The sequence below is a fragment of the Garra rufa genome, chromosome 4, assembly GCF_049309525.1.
Source record: "Garra rufa chromosome 4, GarRuf1.0, whole genome shotgun sequence".
NCBI lineage: Eukaryota > Metazoa > Chordata > Actinopteri > Cypriniformes > Cyprinidae > Garra > Garra rufa.
Window position 1 is genome coordinate 1,055,022 of NC_133364.1, and position 19,652 is coordinate 1,074,673.

At 32.6% G+C, this 19,652-nt stretch overlaps 1 protein-coding gene across 1 annotated transcript in view; it reads right to left on the reverse strand.

The window, feature by feature from the left end:
* The window catches only part of LOC141333271 (superkiller complex protein 2-like), a 38,901-nt gene that overhangs the window by 18,459 nt on the left and 790 nt on the right, over window positions 1-19,652 (reverse strand). The window contains exons 4-18 of the mRNA XM_073838246.1: window positions 18,358-18,475; window positions 17,276-17,390; window positions 17,117-17,191; window positions 16,977-17,030; window positions 15,690-15,844; window positions 14,744-14,914; window positions 14,473-14,618; window positions 12,050-12,196; window positions 11,874-11,958; window positions 11,682-11,788; window positions 11,442-11,588; window positions 8,778-8,877; window positions 8,453-8,665; window positions 2,930-3,040; window positions 2,715-2,826 (exon numbers count right to left, since the gene is read on the reverse strand). Of these exons, the coding sequence (XP_073694347.1) occupies window positions 2,715-2,826; window positions 2,930-3,040; window positions 8,453-8,665; window positions 8,778-8,877; window positions 11,442-11,588; window positions 11,682-11,788; window positions 11,874-11,958; window positions 12,050-12,196; window positions 14,473-14,618; window positions 14,744-14,914; window positions 15,690-15,844; window positions 16,977-17,030; window positions 17,117-17,191; window positions 17,276-17,390; window positions 18,358-18,475 (1,856 nt within the window). The remainder of the gene's footprint in view (window positions 1-2,714; window positions 2,827-2,929; window positions 3,041-8,452; window positions 8,666-8,777; window positions 8,878-11,441; window positions 11,589-11,681; window positions 11,789-11,873; window positions 11,959-12,049; window positions 12,197-14,472; window positions 14,619-14,743; window positions 14,915-15,689; window positions 15,845-16,976; window positions 17,031-17,116; window positions 17,192-17,275; window positions 17,391-18,357; window positions 18,476-19,652) is intronic.

The following is a 19,652-nucleotide window of genomic DNA, read 5'->3' on the forward strand; positions in this document are numbered from 1 at the left end:
CAACGCTTTCATCAGCTGTAACTCCAGTCTTAAGTTTCAAATGATTCTTTAGAAATCATTCTAATATGCTGATTTATTATTAGAATTATCAATGCTACCAAATACTTTTTGGAACCTGTGATTTTTTTCAGGATTCTTTGATGAATAAAATGTTTGTTCTAACAATATATATCTTTGCTATCACTTTTTATCAATTTAACGCATCCTTGCTAAATAAAAGTAACACTTTCTTTCAAAAAAAAGAAAGAATAATAATTTACTGACCCCAAACCTTTGAACAGTAGTGGATATTACTGTTAGAAAAGATTTCTATTTTAAATAAATGGTGTTCTTTTTAACTTTTTATTCATCAAAGAATCCTGAAAAAGGTATCACAGGTTCCAAAAAACTATTAAGCAACACAACTGTTTCCAGCACTGATAATAAATCAGCATATTAGAATGATTTCTGAAAGATCATGTGACACTGAAGACTGGAGTAATGATGCTGAAAAATTTAGATGTGATCACAGAAATAAATTAGATTTTTAATTAAAACAGAAGAAAGTTTTTTTTTTATTATAATATTTCACAATGTTACATTTGTTTCTTTTTTTCTTGATCAAATAAAAGCAGCCTTGATGAGCATTAGAAACTTATTTAAAATACATTAAAAATCCCAAATTTTTGACCGGCAGTGTATATACATTATATACATATATTATATTTTGCTTAAAGAAAATTAAGCTTTTTTTTTTACCATTTGCCATTAAGATTTTTTGGCATTGTGACATTTTTTTCATGACAATTAAGCAAGGGGAAAAATCCAATTATCTGTGATATTCTTCGGGGTTTTTTAAACAAATACTACCAGGATACTATCATTTAAAAATTTGGAGTACGATTTCTTTTTAAAAAAATGAATACTTTTATTCAGCAAGGATGCATTAAATTGATTGCCAGTGAAGTGCAGTAAATACATTCTAATGTTAGGTTTGCACACAAATATTGAGAATAATAATAAATGCTTAGCAAGAAAATAGTAAGAATAATAATAGAAAGAAAAAATAATAATAAAAAAAGTTCATAACGGAGAAAATTACATTTTAAAATATATTAAAATTAAAACTGTAGGAATACTTCACAATATTACTGTTTTTACTGTATTTTAAATTAAATTAATGAAATCTTACAGATGTTAAATATTTAATGGTAGTATATGCATATAATTATCTTTCACAATTAAATAATATATAACTTTTTGTTTTTACTTTTTTTTTTTTTTTTTACATTACAGTAGGCAACTGAGAGAGAGTTATAAAACATAAAACTATTTTCACAGTGCAAAATATCTTGAATGTTCCTAAACCAGGCATAATTATTTTGGGTCTTTAAATTAAAAATAATAATTTGTATCCCCCCCTCCTCTCTCATTTTTGGGTAAAACATGACCTAGACACATTCTTGATATGTATTGTTACATTAAACTAAATATTTTATGAATATTTACACTACCAGTTAGAAGTTTTTAAACAGTAAGATTTTTAATGTTTTTCAAAAAGTCTCTTCTGCTCACCAAGCCTGCATTTATTTGATCCAAAGTACAGCAAAAAAACAGTAAAATTGTAAAATATTTGTACTATTTAAAATAACTGTTCTATTTGAATATGTTTTAAAACGCAATTTATTCCTGTGATTTGAAAGCTGAATTTTTAGCATCATTACTCCAGTCACATGATCCATCAGAAATCATTCTAATATTCTAATTTGCTGCAGAATAAAAAAAAAACATTTACTATTATCATGTTGAAAAATTATTTTTGGGGGGGAGTTCAGAAGAACAGCGTTTATCCAAAATAGAAATCTTTTGTCACAGTATAAATGTCTTTATCATCACTTTTGATCAATTTAACACATCCTTGCTAAATAAAAGCATTAAAAAATACTGTTACTTGTTAATACCGTTTGATCTTTGGATCTTTCTATTCATCAAAGATTCCTAAAAAAAAATAAAAAAATAAAAAAATAAACTGTTTTCAATATTTATAACAATGATATTTTTTTTCTTGAACAGCAAATCAACATAGTAGAATGATTTCTGAAGGATCATGTGACTGGAGTAATGATGCTGAAAATTAAGCTTTGATCAGGAATAAATTACATTTTAAAATATATTCAAATAGAAAGCAGTTATTTTAAATGTGTATTTTGTGTATGCAACATGCAAAATGCCTTTGATGCAATGGCTAAAACAGTGCAAATGTGTGCTATATCTTTAAAAGCGACCAGCTATACTCTCTCTTCCCTTTTTTCATACAAACTATTATTAGAAGGAAAATAGACTGAAGCAAACTCAAGCATCTCTTTCTCTCTCACACACACACACACATCAAAGGCCTCCTGCTGTCTTTCCCCCCAATCTCACTGCGGTCCAGTCACATGTGCACAAACATCTGCACTACTCCAGCATAATTAATCTGCTCCTTCATTAGAGATGTCTTATTCATCAAACACCTGGTCATCAGCAGCGTCTGTCTGCCTGCCTGTAGAGCCTCTGCCAACAAGTATCTGACAGCTTATTATTATGTCCATTGTTATGATAAACCAAAATAATTATCATTTTAAATGAGAATACCTGCAACAGGCATTCTTAAGAGATGCGAGTCAGCATATGTTTGGACAAAACAGGCATTTCGTTGTTCGTAATGTAAGACAGCAAAGGAGCTGTGTTTTTACCGGGAAGCAGGTTTCTGAATCCTGTGCCGTCATGTTTGCGGATGCTGTCGAACACAACGGTTCTGGCAGGCATGTTTACACCCATGGCGAACGTCTCTGTAGCAAACAGCACCTGAAAGAGAGAACGACTATACGTTACCACCTATTTTTTGTCGTTTAGATTTAAATTGAGCTGTTAGCTATATTCAAATGTTCTTTGTATAAAACAAACAAACCTTTACTAAACCTTTGGAGAAGAGCATCTCGATAATCTCCTTCAGGATTGGCAGGATGCCACTGTGGTGAACACCAATCCCTCTCTTCAGCAAATCGCGCATTAACCGGATCTGTGGTGACAAAACAATGCTGATAAACACCATAACTCTATTAAAGGATTAGTTCACTTCCTGAATAAAAATTTTCTGGTAATTTACGTACCCCATGTCATCCAAATTCATGTCTTTCTTCTTTAGTCGACAAATTAAATTGAAATTAAGGCTTTAGAGGAAAACATTCCAGGAATTTTCTCCATATAGTGGACTTCAATGGTTCTCAACAGTTTAAACTACCAAACTGGAGTTTCAATGCAGCTTTAAAGGGCTCTACGCAATCCCAGTCGAGGAATAAGGGTCTTATCTAGTGGAACCATTGGCCAACTTCTAAAAACAAAATTAAAATTGCTATACTTTTTAACCTCAAATGCTAGTCTTGCACTAGCTCTGTGATGTGTGTCTACGACTTCAAGCATTACATAATCATGTTGGAAAGGTCACGCATGGTTAGTTTGTCTGTGTATTCTGGTTCAAAAAGGTAGGGTAGGGTGAAAAACTCCATCTCATTTTCTCTCACTTCAAAATCATCTGACATTGTTGTTTTACCTTTTTTTTTTTTTGCAAAGGGCTTTTGGATTTTTTTTTTTTTGCATGTAATGCGTGAATACAAGACAAGCATTTGTGGTTAAAAAGTATACCCTTTTTTTTTTTAGAAAATGACAGAGTGTTTTGCTAAAAAAGACCCTTATTCCTCGGCTTGGATCGTGTAGAGCCCTTTGAGGCTGCACTGAAATATGTCCTGGAATGTTTTCCTCAAAAACCTTAATTTCTTTTCCACCAAAGAAAGAAAGACATGAACATCTTGGATGACAAGGGGGTGAGTAAATTATCAGAACAGTTTTATCTTTCTTTATTCTTTTGGAAGTGAACTAAACCTTTAAAATGACTGAATGTTTCATTATACAGGTAAGTTCATATGTGCATCTTGAGAATATTGACCAATTAAATTTTCTGCCATTTTGCTCCTAATGCAACCAATTAAAAAAAAAAATGACTACAAATTTTGCAAAAAGATCATGCATATATTTAAAAAAAAAAAAAAACATTTTCTGTACAAATACATTTTAAAAAATATATTCAAACAGTTGTAGTAATAGTTTACATTATTATTGATTTTACTGTATGTTTGGTCAAATAAACTCTGTTGGTGAGCTTAAGAGACTTCTCGTAACACTTTACTTAAAGCCGTTACGTATAATAAAATATAAAGGTATTAATAATGCACATTGCAATGCATTATATCTTTTCATAATCATAAGTGACTGTAACTGAAGTTAAAATGCAGTATAATATTTACAGATTCTTCTTCTTACAGATCTGAAATTGGTTGTTTGTCTTTTATAATGCATTACATGTAATGTCTTTAAGTAAAGTGTTACCAGACTTCCTTCAAAAACAAAATAAAAAACCTTATCAACCCCTTTTTCTTTTATTGCATTACTGTAGTAAATAATGTTTGTTTTTTTTACACTGGAGTAGGTTAATGAGAGTTTAACAGTAACCTACTGTCATGTAAAAAACATTATTTACTACTGTAATGCACAAAAAATGATGTATTATTTAATGCTGAGAGACAATTTTAAGTATACACTACTATTTAGTACACACTAAATAACTTAGGACAGTGCAACAGTGCAGAACATCTTAAAGGAATAGTTCACGCAAAAATAAAAATTCACATGGACTATTTTAATAATGTCCTTACTGCATTTCTAGACCTTGAATGTGTCGGTTGTGTTGTTGTCTATGCTCTCGGATCTCATCAAAAATATATTAATGTGTGTTCTGAAGATCTTACGTATATACGACATGTTAGTGAGTAATTAATGACAGAATTGTCATTTTTGGGTGAACTATAACTTTGACGTTCTTAAAACAGGCTTCAGAGTTTTTGCCTTTTTCCTTTATTTTGTAAAATAAGTAGTGGTGGGCCGTTATCGGCGTTAACGTGCTGCGTTAACGTGAAACTCTTATCGCGCGATAAAAAAAAATATCGCCGTTAATCTATTCTCAAATTTGGGTTGGGAGCTGGGTCTAAACTACGCAAGCTATGATGACTTTCACCTTGATAGTTTAACGCGGATGTATACCGAACACTATAGAATATGGTCGCGCGTTTAAGTCTCCTCCGCCAAAACACAGACGGGATCGCGTAGTCCTCCATTCATAAAAACCGAATCTACTATAGCGAAATGCCACGTAAATTCGTCGTTTTTTGGATTCATAAATCAAATGTTGGTCAGTCACTTAATTCAAATCGCGATATGGACTAGTGTATGTGAAAACTAAAATGCAAAAAGACCGTTTTAATATGAATCCGATATGTTCCGTTTGCCTAGCTGTATGTATGCACTGCGGAGACGAGCTTTTACTACACGCATACTGAAACACACGTGACGCTCCCGGTAATTTTTGGCATTTTCATCTCACATGAACAGATAAACTAGGGATGGCGAAAACTAAAAAATTTCTTGACCGACCACCGAGCCTCATTAGCCGGTTGAAACCGGTTAACCGATTAGTTTAAAATATGGTACGCTATTTGAAATAACAGCCATTTCGAGCCGCGCCTGCAATTTCGCAACTCTGTCGCATCTCTCTGCCGCTCTGCCTCCCGCACACACACACACACACACACACACACACACACACTGCCACTCACATCACTTTTTAAAAATCCCCTAGGATATTATTTTTGTTGAAATTAAACAAACGAGTAAATTACTATTTAAAAAAAATTGGTTGTTAGTAGGACTAATATTCGTTCGGTGGGTTGGCATTCGATTTTAAATTGAGATTCAATATTCGTTTTTTTTTTCCATACACCTTGCATCCCCCGCAAAACGGTTCTCATTTGCGCTTAAATATGAATGAAGAAGATCAGACTGCTGCGCCACTAACACAGAAACAGCAACAAAAAAAAAGAAAACAAAAAAAAGAGAGAGAGAGAGAAATTTAGTAATATTTGAGAGACACTATAAAGTACAGTCGGGCCCACTTAAATGGTTTAAGCAAAACTAGGGCTGTGACTGTCGTAATGACAACTGCGCCTCTGCTTTAAATGCATGCATAGGCTAAAGCTGACCGCAAAGCCCCAGCAAAAATAATTACCATGAATGTGTCGGGGAAAAAGTAGGGAGATATTTGAATTATTTATTAAAAAACTAGTATTTGACACAAAGATGAAGTTGACGATCCTGATGCCATTTGCTCATTGACGCGGCTTTAATACCTAAATGCATATGCATTAGGCCTATAGCTATTGGAAGAGTTTTGTTTTCGATTTGAATCATTTAAATTATTTTTTTACAGTTTCGGATGATATATTAGTCTTACCTTTATGAGCAAAAATGAAGTTTCACATAGCGCTGGCTGGCGCTTCCATGTTCTGCAAAGCGTGCTTATATCTATGGGTTTTAATTGAAATCGTGATGACTTGGTCGTTACTTTAAAAAACAAAAACTTAAATTTAACAAATAAAAAGTGTTCCAAATATATGTCTAAATTAACTTTATAACCTAAATAAACGAAAATAAATGTAATCACTTTGCTATTAAAAACAGCAGCTGTGCAGTGGGGAAGAGAAAGAGAAACAAGACCGGTTCCAGTCGGACTCGGGCCAGTAATTCTGATGAGCTGTCGGAGAAGGTCCGGGCGAGGTTTTAGTAATGTTTGCAACGAATGTTTCTTAAATAGCCGATTTAACATTCTTATTTAGGCTAGATTCATATTTAAATGTATTATTTATTTGATTTATTTTAGCGTTTTGTAGGCTGATTGTTCACTGACTGAAGTGCTCAAATAAACACGCACGTTTGTTAATAATGTTTGGGCCTCATTTATTTTGGGTTTCAACATAATATACATAGGCTGTGTATTTTATATAGGCTTATATACACAAACGTTATATATAATGTATATATTTATTTATTTATAAATAATTTAGATATGAATAATTTATTTATATATAAACACCGCGCCATTTTTTTCGTTCTACTTTTATTTAAATAGCCTACCCTTCACGGTGCCAGTAATTACTGTGCTAATTTCTGATTTGGGAGTGATTTGTTTGTTAAAATTTTTTAGGCTACCTTATTAAAAGTATTGCACTTAACAGACCTGTGTGTTTTGTATCACTAGCGCGGTGTCCGTTCATGAAGCGGATAAGCTCTGCCTGCGTGAGGCGCGTCGCATCCAGCAATGTTCTATTACAATTTATTAATTCTGAACGTGTGGTGTGTCCATATTGCACCAAAATGCAACACTGCACTCCCTTGGGTCCACAGCAAAAATCGTTTGGATGAACTGTTCTCGACATAATAAAAATGCAAACAGAAAGACATACACAGATTCCTGCCTTTATTAGAGAGAAGAATATGTTCAGCCCCTCCCACCGAAGCTTCGAAGCTCAAAAAATGGTATTCGGACCAGCCCTAGTTGTTAGACCGTTGTGTTCTTTTGTGTTGACATGCAGATGTTTGGATAGGCCTATTGGCCCATGTGCGCCGTTGCGCGCAAAGTTTGTATATTTTAAACACTTCCGAGGATAGTGGGGGTCACACGAGTCACTGGCACGGTTATTTTGGGGGTCGTGAGCTGAAAAGTTTGGGAATCCCTGGCCTAATAGACTGCAACATGATAAAACCAATGGATAAAACAGGCACCTTCAGAATGCGTAAAAGACGCACCGGCACTTTTTTTTTTTAACCGACTACCGACAACTTTGACCGGTTAACGTTGATACGGTCAACCACCGGTCAAACGGTCATCGGTTAACATCCCTAAGATAAACTCAATCTCCCAAACTGCTGTGAGTGTTACTTTTACCGTTTCATTTTTATGAAAACTAGCATCATATCATACTGTATGACACAGAAACTTCACGGCAACCTGTCAAAATAAAAGTATGGTGTAACATGTAATGGGCTGGGTAGGTGTTGACGTTAAAAAAAACACAATCTAATAGGTAGAAAAAATAATTTCATTGTTAGTTAGTTAGTAATCACAAGTACATCTAATTGAACATAATTTACTTTCATCAACAAATTATCATAGAACAGCTTTATGAGCTTTATGATCCATTCTTAAAGACTTTAAGTCATTATTTGGGTAGCACACATATTCTGAATGCCTTCAGCAGAATTCAAATTAGCCATTTTAATCTAGATTAATCTAGATTAATTCCAAGATTTAATCTAGATTAATCTAGATTAAAAAAATTAATCTATGCCCACCCCTAAAAATAAGTGTCGATTTAATTTCAGCATTTCTGCTTGTTATCATTAAATCGAATTTGTAGAATTTGCATTTTTGTATAATGTATAATTTATCAGCATCAAATTGGATATAAGCCACCTTGTTTTCCAGATATCTGAATTAGCCAATAAACTCTTGCTCTAGTGCTCACAGGACCCAAATCTCATGTACCTGCGGTAACTGCCGATCGCCTCCTCTCAGCCTGGTCAGGCTCTTCTGCAGGAACGAGTGGATCTCGTTCTTCTCTATGGAGCTGGTGAGGTCCAGAGAGGTCAAAGAGCGGGCGTTTTCATCACAGCGTGTCCGAGAGAACGTGAAAGCCACCACTGGAGTCTGCTGCCTCTGAGACAGAAAGTTCAGCAGCGTCTGCCATATGGCTCGATCCTAATGGAGAACACAGAAAAAGTAGAGTAAAACACTGCAGCTGTTGGAAATAGAGACCTATTATATTAGACAACCAATTTAAAAGGTAATGACGAGAGGTTCAGACACTGACCTGACTGGCTGTTGTGTTGTGCTGTGATACGTTCTTTGTGCCAAACGACTGTGCATGTTTACTAGTGCGTTCTTTCCTGGCGTCTACTGCGGCATAGTAGCTGAAAAACAAAACATTTGTTTTAATTTTAAATGAACTTCCAGGAGCCCTTTGCCATACTTTTGCAACACATTTTTTTGAAGTCCATCTACCATGTCAGTCTTAAAACATTAATCAAGAGCTGGGTAGTAGCTGATTACATGTAATCTAGGTTATGTAATCAGATTCCAAAAATGAAGCAATTGTAATCAGACTAAATTACATTTTAAAATACTCGTAATTAGACAACAGTTACTTTTTTATGGATTACATATTATTTACATAATATAAATAAATTATTCATCCTTTATTGATTTTTTTCATCTTTTAAATCCTTTTCTTCATCTTTTAAATAGCCTACTTCTTATATACACTCAGAAAGTGTTCCAGTTTTGTGGACATTCACACAAAGATCAGTCATTAGTCAGATGGCGACACAGTGTTTGACCACTGATTTCCTTCAATATTGCATCAACTACTGATGAACACATTCATTTTTATTTGAATTATTAATTATTATTTATTTTAATTATTACTCTGTAGGTTATTTTACCATGTATTTCTGTCTTTTAGAAATCTTTTTGTACATTAAGATGTACAAATTCACAAACATTATTTGTCTTCTAATTCTCTTTCACCTTATATATTTACTTGAAGCACCCGTGGGATTTTAAAATAAATATTTTAATAATAAGCATCACATTTGCATGTTCGTGGTTCTCTGACGTTGGTTATAGTTACATGTCATGCGGTTAAACAAAAAGAATATTTAAAAAAAATAAATTAAAAAGTGTTTTATTTTGATTGATTTTATGGTTAGAGAAAAATTAATACATTCATGTTTAATAAGAAATTTAATAATAATTTAATAAATAATAATAATTCAATTGGTAACACCTAAAATATTTAAGTTGATCCAACTGTTCGCTTATGCAGTTGAATTAAGTTAGTCTAACGTAAATATTAGGATTGAATGAATTAAAATTATGTAAGTGTGATTGACCTAGATTAATTAATTAAAATTAAGTTAATAAAATGTAATAAATTAGGTTGAAAAAACTTAACATTTTTAGGTGTTACCAACTGAAGTAATTTTTTTAAGTTGATCCAACTGTTCACTTTTTACAGTGTAATTACTTATTTTCATTTAACATTTTTTTTATTTAATTATTAGCTTTTCATTAAACTCATAATCCCTAGTTTGGGAAACCTTAACATAATACAATGTTTAATGCACTTCATGTTGTTAATAATAATGAATGGAATATATATTCTTAATCTTTTAGATTACAACTAAGATTTCCCTATTTAAATCAATGCAATAAACAAGACAGGTCAAAAGTAATCTACGAGTAGTCTGATTATGTTACTTAAGATGACCATACGTTCTCTTTTCCCCGGACATGTCCTCTTTTTGGACCATGTAAAATGTGTCCGGCCACGATTTCTAAATTGCCCAAAATGTCCGGGATTCGGCTTTTTCTTTCTACAGTCGCCATTTATTGTGTGCGTTTTTGTATTACAGCTTTGCGCAGGACTGTTTTCTTAATCCCGCTCCCGCAAACATCACGGAGTCGCTATCAATATGCAGAGTATTTAAATCGCTTTGGATGCAGCTCGTGTTGGATGTAGGGTTGCCAGATCTGCATTTTTTCCACGGAATTGGGCTGATTTTAAAGTGTTGCAGTGGGTTGATTTTCTCCCGTGGGTTAAAAGTTCGAAATATTGCATAAATTCCATTTGACTAAAATGCTTGTATTGAAACATTTTGCATTCTACCTGTGATTAAACTGTGGTAGATATTAATTTTGTGAAGGATGGCTTTTTAACTGTGTTTATGATCAATCTGTATAACAGTGACTGTAAAATATGTAGTTTTGGTATGGAAAAGGCATATTTTGAAACCAAAACTAGGACCCCACACCTACATTTTTGAAAACTAAAATATGGTCACCCTAATGTTACCTAAAATGTGTAATACAGTGGATTATGTTACAATTTTCGTCATGTAATTCAGAATTAGTAATGGATTACAATTTTAGGTAATCTACACAGCTCTGAGGTAAAAACAGACATTATTTAGTGCTATGCTCCAATTTCACCCATATTCTAACCCTTATTTACTAAATAAATTAATTGAAATTAAGTTGAAGTTGAAATTATAACTTAATTGCTAATTGATTTATTATTATTACTATTTTGCATTCTCTTTCCATTTCTATTTCAAATAAATGCTGTTCTTTTGAACTTTCTATTCATTAAAGAATCCTAAAAAAAGATCACATTTTAAATATTACGCAGCACAACTATTTTCAATATAGATAATTGAGCAGCAAATCAACATATTAGAATGATTTCTGAAGAATCATGTGACACTGAAGATTGGATTAATGATGCTGAAAATTCAGCTTTGCATCACAGGAATAAATTATATTTTAAAATATATTCAAATGATTATTTTTAATTCTAATTTAAATTCACAATATTAATCGTTTTATTGTGTTTTTGAACAGCTCTGAATCATCTCCAATAAATCTGAAATGCATTCTTGTTTTGAAAACACCAACTATCTGTAACTTAACATACCCTTTAGTTAGAAAGTTTCCAGTGGAGTCCATCAAAAGGAAGAGCTCTTTCTGAGTCTTTGTGCTATTGCCAGTATACAGATAGTGCTCTAGAGGAACAGGCCTCTTAACTGTGCTGATCACATAGATGTGCCGCTTCTTGATACGCCTGAAAACAGAGAAAGCACATTAAAACCATATGAGTTACGCAATCCACAGAGCAAGATAAAATCAGGTTTCATGGCTTTGATAATACACACACCCGATCCATTCACTGAACTCCACTGCGTTTGGCACTGTGGCACTCAGCAGGATGATGCTAACATGCTCCGGCAACATGATGAGCACTTCCTCCCACACCACTCCCCTCTGAGAAACAACAACAACATCATATGAGATCTGAATGCAGTAAAGAAAGCATAACTGAATGCCATTTGTGAACTGATTTCATCACCTCTGCATCATTGATATAGTGAACCTCATCAAAAATGACCCATTCTAGATCTCGAATGACCTCTGAGCCATTATAGAGCATAGATCTGTTAGGAGGAAGACACAGTGATTAATAAAGGTTGTCAAAAAATATGAATTATAAATAACTGACATAAAGGCCTTCTATTACATAATCACCTCAAAATCTCAGTGGTCATGATGAGACATGAGGCTTCAGGGCTCAGCTGGACATCTCCAGTCAACAGTCCCACATCACCGAACGTGTTCTTGAAGTCCCGGAACTTCTGATTGGACAGGGCCTTGATGGGGGATGTGTAAATGGTCCTGTCAGGAGGAAGAGTCATATTAGTAAGCCATTAATCTTATAAGACAGTAAGACATGATATATTTACTTATTTAGCACATTTTATACACAATGGGAATTCAAAGTGCTTTAAATTTGCAAGCACTTTTAATATGGTTTAAAAAATAACCAAAATTGCTAAGAAAACAAGATTTAAATTACCCATTATTCAAAAGTTTGTAAGTCAGTTTTGATAAAAAAATGCATGCATTTCATTTTTTTAAAGTGACAGTAAAGTACCATTATTCCAAAGTTTTTTTTTTTTCAGCAAGCATGCATTTTGTTTTAAATTTTGTCAGTAAAGTACCTATTCAAAGGTTCGTAGGTAAGTTTTATTTATTTATTAAGATATTTTTATTCAGCAAGCATGCATTTCATTTTTTTAAAGTGACAGTAAAGTACCCATTATTCAAAGGCTTGTAGGTAAGTTTTTTTTTTTATGCATGCATTTGATTTTTCTTTTTAAAGTGATAGTAAAGTACCCATTATTCAAAATTTTGTAGGTAAGTTTTATTCATTGTATTTACATTTTTAATTGCAAGCATGCATTTCATTTTTTTTAAAGTGACAGTAAGGTACAGATTATTCAGAGGTTTGTAGGTACATTTAAAAAAATGTTCCTTTTTGTATTCAGCAAGCATGCATATCGTTTCCTAAAATCGACAGTAAAGTACCCATTATTCAAGTTTGTAGGCAAGTTTTAGATTTATTTATTTATTTATTTTATTCATCAAGCATGCATTTCATTTTTTAAAAGTGAGAGTGAAATACCCATTATTCAAAAGTTTGTAGGTACATTTTTATTTATTCATTTATTTTTTATTCAGCAAGCATGCATTTCATTTTCTAAAATTGACAGTAAAGTATTCAAAAGTTTGGAGGCAAGTTTTAATTTTTTTATGCATGTATTTAAGTTGTTTTTTATGTGACAGTAAGGTACCCATTATTCAAAAGTTTGTAGGCAAGTTATATTTATTTTAAATTTTTTATTTAGCAAGTATGCATTTCATTTTTTAAAAGTGACAGTAAAGTACCGATTATTCAGAGGTTTGTAGGTACATTTGAATTTTTACTTTGTTTATTCAGCAAGCCTGCATATCGTTTCCTAAAATTGACAGTAAAGTACCCATTATTCAAAAGTTTGTAGGCAAGTTTTACATTTATTTTTCTTTTTTTATTTATCAAGCATGCATTTCATTTTTTAAAAGTGACAGTGAAATACCCATTATTCAAAAGTTTGTAGGTACATTTTTATTTATTTATTTTTTATTCAGCAAGCATGCATTTCGTTTTCTAAAATTGACAGTAAAGTACTCATTATTCAAAAGTTTGGAGGCAAGTTTTACATTTTTTTAATGCATGCATTTGGTTTTTTTAAGGTGACAGTAAAGTAACCATTATTCAAGTTTGTAGGTAAATAAATATTTATTTATTTTACATTTTTTCAAGTAACAGTAAAGTACCAATTTGTCAAAAGTTTGTAAGATTTATTCATTTTTTATTCAGCAAGCATGCATTTCATTGAAAGTGACAGTAAAGTACCTATTATTAATTTATTTGTTTTTTATTCAGCAAACATGCATTTTATTTTTTAAAAGTGACAGTAAAGCAGTGTTATTTTAAAATCACTGATATACTATTATAATTTTTAATTTAATTTAATTATTTTCAATTAGATTTTTCAATTTAGATTTTTGTACTCTGTTTTCACTTCAAGCTTACTTAAAGTTTTAGTAATTATTTTTTTTACATACTTTCATTAAATATGATTAGTTTTAGTGTAATTTCATTATTTTAATACTTCAAGTTAAACTAAAGTTTTTTTTCAAGTAACAATTCCTTTGGTTGTAATTTTAAATTTAACTATAACAAACCTGCAGTAATACATTTATAATAAATATATAAAGATTTCTATTGTTAAAAAATGTTGTTCTTTTTAACTTTGTATTCATAAGAATTTTAAAGAACAGTAATGGTTTCCACAAAATAATAATAAATGTTTTTTGAGCATCAAATCAGCATATTAGAATGCTTTCTGAAGGATCATGTGACACTGAAGACTGAAGTAATAACGCTGAAAATACTGCTTTGCATCACATGAATAAGCTACATTTTAACATGTATTGAAATAGAAATCAGCTCTTTTGAATAGTAATAATATTTCACAATATTACTGTTTTACTGTATTTATGATCAAATAAATGCTGCCTTTGTGAACATAAGACATTTAGTAGTGTATTAAAAAGAAAAAAAAAACCTGGTCATGTGTTTCTGGGATAGTGCAATTGCGTATTCAGCCACCACGGTCTTGCCGGCTGAGGTGTGAGCCGCAACAAAGACAGAGTCATGAGCTTCGAGTCGGAGAATAGCCTGCTTCTGAAACACGTCCAGCTCGAAGGGATACTGAGACAGAACAAAGAGAAGGAAAAAAAACAACCCAAACAAACAAACCTTTATTTGAGCAAACTCACAAAAATCATGTGCATACAGCAGCTTTGAAAAAGGATGAACATATACTGAGTTCTGACCTTGAAGGCTGGATTAGGGATGCGCTTGTAGAAGTCGCCACATGGTGAGGAGATGTCCACAGGAACGGCCCATTTTTTATTGTCTCCCTTGTCTTCTTGCTGCAGTTTCTTCTTTTGTTCAGTCAGACTTACCTTGTTCGCTGAAGGCTGAGAAGAAGAGTTACCCGAATCCTGAAGAGTACATGTGTTTAAGAAGAACATTTGTGACCCTGAATCTCAAAACCAGTCCTAAGTACAGTAGTATGGGTATATTTGTAGCAATAGCCAAAAATACATTGTATGGGTCAAAATGCTACATTTTTCTTTTATGCCAAAAATCATCAGGATATTAAGTAAAGATCATGTTCCATGAAGATATTTTGTACATTTCCTACACGCTTAAAAATCAAGGTGCTTCACGATGCCATAGAAGAACATTTTATGTCTAAATGGTTCCATAAAGAACCTTTAACATTTGAAGAAGCGTTCTGTTTTACAAAAGGTTCTTTGTGGTGAAAGAAGGTTCTTTAAAGAATCTTTGACTGAATGGGTCTTTGTGGAATCAAAAATGGTTCTTCTATGGCATCGCTGTGAAGAACCTTTTAAAGCACCTTTATTTTTAAGAGTGTACTGTAATCAAAACTTAATTTTTGAGTAGTAATATGCATTGCTAAGAACTTAGACAACTTTAAAGGCGATTTTCTCAAAATTGAGATTTTTTTGCACCCTCAGGTTCCAGATTTTCAAATAGTTGTTTCTCAGCCAAATATTGTCCTATCCTAAACCATACATCAATGGAAAGCTTATTTATTCAGCTTTCAGATTATCCATAAATCTAAAAAAAAAAAAAAAGAAAAAAAAAGACCCTTATGACTAGTTTTGTGGTCCAGGGTCACATATTTTGAAAACGACAAAACAAACACAAAAATGTTGGGTATTTGAAATTATTTCTAAAAGTTATACACACTTTAATTCCCAGGTCCTCCAAGCTGTTAGTTCTGGGAAGTTTTACAGTCTCCTCTTTTTGTGAGACTTCTTTCTCCTCTGGCAGAGCATCAATGACATCGTCAAAGGTCGACAGGAGGGACAGCAGGTTCACCTCACTCTTCGTGGTTTTGGCTTCTAAAGGCATTAGAGATAGAAATGTCTCAGTGTGTATTATGTCCATACATTGTGAGTCAATAGTCACCAAATCTGTTTGGTAACCAATAGGGATGCACCAAAATTAGCTTTTTACAGTTTTGTCTTGCTTTTCAACTAAAAAAAATCAATTACAAAACAAATTTAAAAATATTTACTTAACACTGAACATTTTTAACATTCTAGTAGACATTCTGGCCTACTAGCAAAGCACAATTTAACTTAAAATTAATAAGTTAGTAAAATAATATTCTTTGGCCAATTTTAAGACTCCCTTCTTGAATCAGGAATGTGTTTTTTAATGTAAAAATAAATGCAGCCTTGCTGAGCAAAGGAGAATGTTACATTAAATGTATTAATAGAGCTGTTGTAATGATTGTTATCATTATTTTTATCTTACTTTTTTATTTTATTTTACAGAGCAACAGTAAAATTACAATGCTAACATTTATGAATGTTGACTTATTTTGGCGGAAACCCACAAGACGACCTCAGTACTACTTTTTGCTGACAGCAGCAGATTTATGATTGATTCTCATTACGCTGTTTCAGCGCAGATTTTCCTCGCGCTTTGGACTTTGAACCCTGGCTAAGGAGCTTGTGCAGAGCTGTCAGAATAAATACAATTTGTGTGTGTATTAGACAACATAACGTTCTGTAGTTTATTTACTAATGGTTTAAGGCTATTCGCAATTTCAGTCATCATACAGTAACCAGCAACAACCACCCTTTCTTTTCTCATGGAAGGCATGCAATACAATACTAAACAGTCTCTCGCTGTCTGTGCTTGCAATTATTTTTGCGTCTTTCTCAGACAGTTTTAACTGCTTCCACACTGCCGACATGTTTGCTGCATTAGTGCGCACCTCTATTTGATCGCATCACGTCATTGTTCGGTATAATTTATTCGGCCTTTTTGCTTATTGCCGAACATTCTGTGCATCCCTAGTAACCAACATACTTTAACATATCTTCTTATGTGCTCTGCTGAAGAAAGAAAGTCGAAACAGTTTGGAACGACATGAGGGTGAGTTTTTATTTTTAGATAATAATGCACAAGCTAAAGTGGGATGATGACATGTCATACATGCAGAGAGCAATAATAAAATCAGACCTTTGTCACTGAAGTCCATACCAGCCTTCAGCCCAGGAGGAACAGTCAACAAATCTGCAAGAAACAAAAGGTCAGTTACTTTTTCTCTCCCACACACTCACAAATGATTGTTCACTGACAAAGCAAAACAGACCACCAACCTTTCTCAAAGTCAATGTCTTCTTCCAGCTCTGACTTTTTCTTAATCTGCTCTAATGTCAGTTCTTCCATTCCACCTGTACAAAGACAGCTGAGTTTAAAAACTAGATCATTTTTAAAAAAGGGTTTTGAGAAATGTGTCTAAATATGCACTACTGAACCTGGCAGAAATGGATAGTTTGTGTTACTCCCTCTGAGGCTCTCGGACGGAGGTCCAGGCTGTCTTTGTAATGACAGAGAATTTTTGGCAGACAATCCTGTGTCCTCTAATAACACCTGACATGAAGACAAAATAACGTTACACTACCAGTCAAAAGTTTTTGGATAGTAAGAAGTCTCTTCTGCTCACCAAACCTGCATTTCTTTGATTCAAAGTACAGCAAAGACAGTAACATTTTGGAATATTTTTACTACTTAAAATAACTGTTTTCTATTTTAATATATTTGAAAATATAAAGTATTCCTGTGATTTGAAAGCTGAATTTTTAGCATCATTACTCCAGTCACATGATCCTTCAGAAATCATTCTAATATTCTGATTTGCTGCTTAAAAACATTTATTATTATTATTATTATTATTATTAGGTTGAAAACAGCCGAGTAGATTTTTTTTCATCAGCATTTATCTGAAATAGAAATCTTTTGTAACATTATAAATGTCTTAATTATCACCTTTGATCAATTTAAAGCATCCTTGCTAAATAAAAGTATTAATTTCTATAATTTCTTAAGTAAAAAAAAAAATACTGACTCCAAGCTTTTGAATAGTACAGTGTATAATGTTACAAAAGCTTTTTATTTCAGATAAATGCTGATCGGATCTTTTTATTCATCAAAGAATCCTGAAAAAATGTACTTAACTGTTTTAAATACTGATAATAATAACGACAAAATAATGTTTCTTGAGCAGCTAATGAGCATATCAGAATGAAGGATAATGTGACACTGAAGACTGGAGTAATGATGCTGAAAATGTAGCTTTGATCACAGGAATAAATTACATTTTAAAATATATTCAAATAGAAATTGCAATACTTCAACTGTTTCAACTACTTATTTTAATCAAGTTTTATATTTTATATTACATCTCTTATCTATATATTTTTATTTCATTTTAATTAACAAAATGATTTTTAATTGTTTTAGGAGACAATAACAATATTGAATCTTTCTTTGAGTATTGAAATGGAATAAGAAAACAAAGATTGACAAACACAGTGTAGTAAGTGTTTTCCAGTGTTACCTCAGTGAAATCCAGCAGCATACCGGTGGTGGGATCTCTGACCACAGACAGGCCAGAGTGCAGTGGAGACAGTGAGCAGTGCAGGAGAGAGTCCACCTCTTTGTCCCGTGTACTTATCCTAAAGGACAAATTTGTAATAGAAAAACTGAGCAAGGACTTAATACAGTTGAAGTCAGAAGTTGCAGAACCCGCAAAAGGTTAACTATTTTACCAAAATAAGAGGGATCATACAAAATGCATGTTCTTTTTTATTTAGTACTGAGTTGAATAACATATTTCACATAAAAGATGTTTACATATAGTCCACAGGAGAAATAATAGTTAAATTTATAAAAATACATACGCTTGATTTTTAATATTGTGTTGTTACCTGAATGATCCACAGCTGTGTTTTTTTGTTTAGTGATAGTTGTTCATGAGTCCCTTGTTTGTCCTGAACAGTTAAACTGCCCGCTGTTCTTCAGAAAAATTCCCTAAGGTCCCACAAATTCTTTGGTTCTTCAGTATTTTTGTGTATTTGAAACCTTTTCAACAATGACTGTATGATTTTGAGATTCATCTTCTTACACTGAAGACTGAGGGACTCATATGAAACTATTACAGAAGGTTCAAACACTCACACTCCAGAAGGAAAAACAATGCATTGAGAGCCAGGGGGTGAAAACTTTTGAATGAAATGAGGATGTGTACATTTTTCTTATTTTGCCTAAATAACATGTTTTTTTCATTTAGTACTGCCCTTCAGAAGCAACAGAAGACATTTACATGTTACCAAGAAGACAATATTAGTTAAATTTACCCTGAGCTTCAAATTCAAAAGTTTTCACCCCCCAGCTCGTAATGCACTGTGTTTCGTTCTGAAGCATCAGTGAGCGTTTGAAGTCCCTCAGTTGTCCTCAGAGTGAAAATCATACAGTCATTGTTGGAAAGGGTTCAAATACACAAAAAGCTGAAAAACCAAAGAAGTTGTGGGACCTGAAGGATTTTTCTGAAGAACAGTAGGCAGTTTAACTGTTCAGGACAAACAAGGGATTCGTGAACAACTATCACTAAACAAAAAACTATTATTACTACTATTATATCCACAGCTGTGGATCATTCAGTACTGAGAATAAACTTTTGTAAATTTTAAACAGGGTCATTTTTATAAATTCACTTTTATTTTCTCTTGACTATGTGTAAACATATTTTATGTGAAATATCTTATTCAGTACAGTACTAAATAAGAAGTCCCTCTTATTTTAGTAAAATAATGAACATTTTGCAGATTCTGCTGGATGTATATAAACTTTTGA